The following is a 7,018-nucleotide window of genomic DNA, read 5'->3' on the forward strand; positions in this document are numbered from 1 at the left end:
TCTTATCTCCAATTAACCACCAAAAAAACCCTCAGAAGTGGAGGTGTGGTTAGTGGTAACATGCTAACCTTGAGCACAAAAGCTCTGGAACAGTGGCCAGGCCCTGAATACAAGGCCCAGGACCAGCATATATATATATATATATATATATATATATATATATATATATATATATATAATTACAACTAGGCATGGTGATGCATGCCTGTTATCAGAATTTGGGATGCCAAGGCATGAGGATTGCAAGTTCAAGGCAAGGCTGGACCACAAAGAGAAATCCTGTCTCAAGCCAGATGCTGGTAGCTTATGCCTGTAGTTCTCGATACTCAAGGCTAAGATCTAAGGATCCCAGTTTGAAACCAGCATAGGTAGAAAAGTGAGGAGACTTTGATTTTCAGTTAACCAGCACAAAGCCAAACGTAGAGCTGTGGTCCAAGTGGCAGAATGCCAGCCTTGAGAGAGAAAAAAATAAGGGATAATGCCCAACCTTGTGTTAAAGCACACAATAAAATCTTGTCTCAAAAAACAAAGGGTTGGCTGGGCGCTAGTGGCTCATGCCTATAATCCTAGCTAGTCAGGAGGTTGAGTTCTGAAGATCACAGTTCAAAACTAGCCCAGGCAGGAAAGTCTGTGACTCTTATCTCCAGTTCACCACCAGAATAAAAACCAAAAGTGGTGCTGTGGCTCATGTGGTAGAGCACTCACCTTGAGTTGAAGAGCTCAGGGACAGTGCCCAGGCCCACGACCAACAACAACAACAAAAAGAGGATTGGGTATGTAGCTCAGTAGCTTAGTAGCTTGGTGTTGAGTTTGGTCCCAGCAACACACACACACACACATCACTACCACCACCACCACCACCAACAACAACAACATAACAACAACAAAAAAACTAAAAAGCAATTATATTGTTAAAACAAGCAGGTTAAAATATGCATGTATAGAAAAAATAAGAAAATAAAAGTTCTCATTGTTTCAAACTTGATCTACTATCAAATAAAGGCTTACCTAAGCTGAGCATGATGGCACACATCTATAAGCCCAGTACTGGGGAATATGAGGCAGGAGGATCAAGAGTTCCAGGCCATCCTGGATGTCATAGTAAGAAGCTGAAAAAAATAATAAAAGATTAAAAAATAAACGAAACCTAGAGGTTGTCAGCTGCTATGTATGCTTTACAATAGACCTATAAGGAGCTAAAGGAGAGTCTTAAAATTATTAAACACTTGTCTTTCAAGCACAAGGCCCTGAGTTCAAGCCCTAGTACTGCCAAAAGAGAAAAAGAGAGAAAAAACAGGCCTGAGAAGTAGAGATTCTTATCTCCATTTATAGAGGTGGAAACCGAGTCTAAAGTACTGGCTCTGGTCTGTGATGTCAAGAATCTCTCTGTCTAGTAGGAAACCACATATGTGGTGTGCATTACTGACTCCTGAAATAGACTGTGCTCAGAGTCATGAGAAAGGATTATGAGAAAACTAGAGAAAGTTCTTGGAACTCTCCATTGGAACTGGAAAGGTCCATTGGAACTGGACCTTACCAGACTGAGAAGATTAAAAAGAGGTAGGGAGGGCATCACTTGAGTAGGTATTAGCAAAAATGGAATATAATGAGAATATAAGTGACAGTGAGGGAGTAGGATGATAATCCCAGCTCTGCCATTTTCCCAGCTGTGTGACCTTATATGATCAGCAATATGAAGAGAAAGCCTTATTTTAAGAGTTTGATTTTAGCCAGGCTTCAGTGGCTCATGCCTGTAATCCTACTACTCAGGAGACTGAGATCTGAGGATAGCAGGCAGGAAAGTCTGTGAGACTCTTCTCTCCAGTTAACCACTAGAAAACCAGAAGTGGTGCTGTGGCTCAAGTTGCAAGGCTCCAACTTTGAGCAGAATCTCCAAACAACAATGCAAGGCCCTGAGTTCAAGTCCCCAGTATAGTATACACACACACACACACACACAAACACACATACACACACAGAAACACACATGTGCACCTGTACACACACACAAAGGAAAGAAATATTGAAGAGAAATACTTGTATCATTCATCTGTTCACTCATACAACAGATGTAAGTAAATATCTCTTCTGTATCAAGCAGTACATTGAGCTGAGCTTTAGAGAACCTGAGCTGGGTGCCAGTGGCTCACCCTATAATCCTAGCTACTCAAGAGGCTGAGATCTGAGAATTGACTAGCAAAAAATCCAGAAGTAGAGCTGTGGCTCCAGTGATAGAGTGACATCCTTGAAGGAAAAAAAATAAGGGACAGCACCTAGGCCCTGACAAGTCCCAGTACTGGAACAAAAATAAATGAGAGAGAACCTGGACCTGCACCCATTCATTGAGGGAAGAATAAGGAATAAGTAGTTGCCATCTGGTGGGAGAGAGAAAGGAACCAGGCCTGCTGCCAGATCTCAGTGCTTGTACAGATCTGATGGGATAGTGTACTAGTTGTCTATTGTAAAACAAACCCCAAATTTAATAGCTTAAAACTATCCTTTGAGCTGGACACTAGTGACTCATGCTTGTAATCCTAGCTACTCAGGAAGCTGAGATCTGAGGATCGTGATTTAAAGGCAGCCTGGACAGGAAAGACTATAAGACTCCTATCTCCAGTCAGTCACCAAAAATAGAGCTGTGGCTCAAGTGGTAGAACTTCAGCTTTAAGCAAAAAATAAGGCTCACAGATAGTACCTAGGCCCTAAGTCCAAGCCCCAGTAGCAGCACACACACACATAAAAAAGAAAAAGAAAACTCACCCTCAACATGGAGCTTAAACAACAAGCATGTATTACTTTCTGTAGGTTTTAAAGGCTCAGAAGCTGGGAGGGGCCTGGTTGAATGGCTCTCACCTAAGTTCTCTTGGAAGGCAGTGATCAAGCTGTAGGGGTAGGACTACAGTCTCTAAAAACAGAGCTGGGGTTGACAAATCTGATCGCAAGTTTGTTCACTCAGCTATTGTTATGATTCAGTACCTCACTATGTAGATCCCTCCCTAGGACTGCTCACAGCATGGCTTCTACCAGAGGAGGGATCTGAGGAAGTACAAACCACAGAGAGCTCTCAAAACAGAAGCTGCAATATTTGCCAATCTAATCCCAGAAGTGACAAAGCTTCACTTCTACCGTGTGCTTTGACCATTACATAGTTCAAGTCTGATATAATTTGCTCCCCAAGAAAATGCATACAGGTAGGCAGGATCATTAAGGACCAGTTTGGAAGCTAAATACTACAAGGAGGCAAAGTTTTCCTAGCCATGGGCCACATTCACAAAACTAAATATTATGCACTTCCTAAGATAGAAACACATAGATTGATCTGGGAGCCCAGACTTTTGGGATTCCCTTGGGGAACATGGCAGATGCAGCAAAAATGTGACTTAAATCAGGGAGGAGATAATATATGGCTTTTCCTCCCAGTTCCTGTGAGCTCACGATGGTTACCTAGGAGCCATGTGCTAAATCATAAAGGACACGTCAGGAGTCGTGGGGTGGGGGGGAAGAACATCTTGGCTCACCCACCAGGAAGATTCCCCACTTCCCTTCTTCCCACCCTTTTTCCCTTCTTCCCTTCTTCTTTCCTCCCCTTCTTCCCTTCCCTCCTCCCCTTCCCCTCTGTGTAGGTAAAGTCACTGGCTGAATCTATCGACGAGGCCTTGAACTGCCACCCATCAGGGTCAATGTCTGAGGAAGCAGGCTCATCTCAACTGGAGAAGCGGGAATCAAAGGAACAGCAAGAAGACAGCTCAGCCACATCTTTCAGTGATCTTCCCCTCTACCTGGATGACCCAGTTCCCCCACCATCCCCTGAACGACTTCCTAGTGCAGAGCCTCCACCCCAGAGCCGACCTGAGTTCTGGGCACCAGCCCCACTCCCGCCAGTTCCTCCATCAGTGCCATCAGGGACTCGGGAAGATGGTGGCCGCGAGGAAGGCACTCGTAGGGGTCCTGGGTGCTTGGAGTGCCGGGATTTCCGGCTGCGAGCTGCCCACCTTCCCCTGCTTACCATTGAGCCTCCTAGTGACAGCTCCGTGGACCTGAGTGACCGCTCAGATCGCGGCTCTGTTCACCGCCAGCTAGTATATGAGGCTGATGGCTGCAGCCCACATGGGACCCTAAAACACAAGGGGCCACCAGGCAGGGCCCCAATCCCACATCGCCACTACCCAGCCCCTGAGGGCCCAGCTCCAGCCCCACCAGGGCCCCTGCCACCAGCCCCCAACAGTGGCACTGGGCCCAGTGGTGTGGCTGGGGGTCGGAGGCTGGGGAAGTGTGAGGCCGCAGGCGAAAACTCTGATGGTGGAGATAATGAGAGCCTGGAGAGTTCTAGCAATTCCAATGAGACCATCAACTGCAGCTCTGGCTCCTCTTCTCGAGACAGCCTGAGGGAGCCTCCAGCCACTGGCCTGTGCAAACAGACCTACCAGCGTGAGACCAGGCACAGCTGGGATTCGCCAGCCTTCAACAACGATGTGGTACAGAGACGGCATTACAGAATTGGCTTGAACCTCTTCAATAAGTATGTGTTTCCCATCCAAGTCTCCTCCTCACCCCTTCCTGTTTTGCACGGGTACTTTGTTCGTAGTGACTCTGGTTCTGCCACCCTCTCATTTGGTGGAATAGGTGTTTCTTCAGCTGCTCAAGGTGATAGAAGTTGGGCATGGTAGTGCATACTTACAATCTCAGCACTTGGGAGGCAGAAGTAGGCCTGGGCTACACAGTGAGACTCTTGTCTCCAAGACAAAACAAAACAGGCTGGCAGAGTTAGAGACCCCCAAACACACCTGGATTAGGGTTCTATCCTAGGTTAGGACTGCTGTTATCTCCAACTAACTGCTGCTGTCTGGACAAGGTGTTCCCATTAAATGTATTCTGAGCCTCATCTCCTCTACCTCCCTTTTTTGGAGGGGAGATCATCTGTGAGTATACAGAATCCTAGTCTGCCATTCACTGCATAGCTCTGAGCGTATTCTCCTAAAACTGCAACTTTCTCATCTATTGGGGTGTTTGAGAGGTGTTAAGGGGCAGGGTTGTGTGTCAGACTACTAAGTGACTGCCATTGAGCTCTTTCTAGGTGTCTGGTCTTTTTCCAGGTACTTAGGAATAGCGTGAGAGTGTGGCATTTGATTAGAAAATAATTAGAAGACATTAGATGTAATTAGAAAACATTCGATGTAATGGAAGACATTAGATGTAATGCCTTACATCTCCATAGTTGATTAAACACTGCCACCTATATTCAGTTCTCACTATTACTTGGCAAAGTGGTAGTAATGTCTCAAATTGGTAAATAAGGAACTGAGACCAGAGAAGTAAAGGGATTGCTCGAAATTCATACAGTTAGGGATCTGAGTCTTCTATAACACCAAAGTCTCTCCCAAATTTTAGCTTCATAGGGTCCAAAGGTTCTGGAGCACTAAATGCAAGATAGCTGCAATCTCGATTTTGGCTTAGGGAGTCTCTTGTATATGGACATCCTCACAGAGACTGGGCAGGACATGGAATAAAGAAACCTCTTCACAGCCAGGTGCTAGTGGTTTATACCTGTTATCCTAGCTACTCAGGAGGCTGAGATATGTGGTTTGAAGCCAACCTGGGCAGAAAAACCTAAGAAATTCTTTTCTCCAATCATCCAGCAAAATACCCAAAGTAGAGGTGTGTCTCAAGTGGGCAAGTGCCAGCTTTGACTGAAAAAGCTAAGCAAGAGCCTGAGTTCAAGTCCCAGTCCCAGTCCACACACATGCACACACACAAGTAACCACTTCTACCTTGAGGGTTGGGGACTCAGAAAGATGACCTTGGTGCTTGCTTGGAATAGCAAAAGTCCTGGCTCTAATCAGATACTGATGTTGTGTGGCTCCAGTGAAATAGGTAGTTAAGAGTGAAGATACCTTGGAATTTTGAAGTTCTGTGAAATGGGCCAGTAGCTTCTCCCTGAGTCCTAGTTTTTCATATACCAGGAAAGGATTGGACCATATAGATCCAAGATCCTTGATTCTCTGAAACCATGAATAGGAGGGCCTAAAATTAATTCTAGAAATGGGACAGAAGGCACAGTTCCAGGAAGACAGTCATCTCATCTACCTCCTCTCTTTCTGCAGGAAGCCAGAGAAGGGTATCCAGTATTTGATCGAGCGAGGTTTCCTGTCAGACACACCAGTGGGAGTGGCTCACTTCATCCTGGAGCGGAAAGGCCTGAGCCGACAGATGATAGGGGAATTCCTAGGAAACCGGCAGAAGCAGTTCAACAGAGATGTACTAGAGTGAGAACCCCAACACTGGGCATGCAGACCAGGGATTTCTGAAGGAAGGCAGGAGGGAAGAGGGAGCAGCCTGTCCTTTCTGCTCAGATAAAAGGACAGGATAAACAAAGTCTCCTGCTTCCATACCCTTCTGTCCCAAAGGGATCTGATCTCCCCAGATTCTATTCTTGAAGTCTTCTGGCAGGGCCTGCTCATGCTATAGCCTATTTGGGGTCTCAGTGTTCCCATCTCTGAAATGAATGGACTGCTGGAAAGGATCCTATATGACCACACATTTTGAGGGATATTTTGAGGGATAGTTTCTAACACTCTGTCCTCATATGTGCTTGTTTGAGCCATGGGTCCTGGTTTTGAAAATCTTACCAGTGGGGAGGTCAGGCCATTTGAACAGGTCTGGGTGGGTTGGAGGTTTCTACAGAGGAATTGAGTGGCGTGCCTCCTTTTTTGCTCTTCAGCTGTGTAGTAGATGAGATGGATTTTTCTTCTATGGATTTGGATGATGCACTCCGGAAATTCCAATCCCATATTCGGGTACAGGGTGAGGCCCAGAAAGTAGAACGACTCATCGAAGCTTTCAGGTGTGCCTGCTTCTCTACTCCTAAAACTATCCCTTTACTTTGGGGACCCATGTAGTATATGTCTTCAAGTCACTTCTTTTCCTTTTTATTTTTTGGGTCCCGTCGTGGGGCCTGAACTCTGGGCCTGGGCGCTGTCCCTCAGCTCTTCAGCTCAAGGCTAGCGCTCTACCACTTGAG

The 7,018-nt window shown here is 45.9% G+C and overlaps 1 protein-coding gene across 3 annotated transcripts in view; it reads left to right on the top strand.

Moving 5' to 3' along the window:
• Iqsec2 (IQ motif and Sec7 domain 2) overlaps window positions 1-7,018 on the top strand; it is a 102,990-nt gene that overhangs the window by 78,546 nt on the left and 17,426 nt on the right. For all 3 annotated transcript variants that reach the window (XM_013035917.1, XM_013035915.1, XM_013035918.1), the window contains exons 5-7: window positions 3,624-4,519; window positions 6,102-6,263; window positions 6,719-6,841. In XM_013035917.1, the coding sequence (XP_012891371.1) occupies window positions 3,624-4,519; window positions 6,102-6,263; window positions 6,719-6,841 (1,181 nt within the window). The remainder of the gene's footprint in view (window positions 1-3,623; window positions 4,520-6,101; window positions 6,264-6,718; window positions 6,842-7,018) is intronic.

Source organism: Dipodomys ordii, unplaced genomic scaffold (assembly GCF_000151885.1).
Source record: "Dipodomys ordii isolate 6190 unplaced genomic scaffold, Dord_2.0 Scaffold231, whole genome shotgun sequence".
In the NCBI taxonomy this organism is placed as follows: Eukaryota; Metazoa; Chordata; class Mammalia; order Rodentia; family Heteromyidae; genus Dipodomys; species Dipodomys ordii.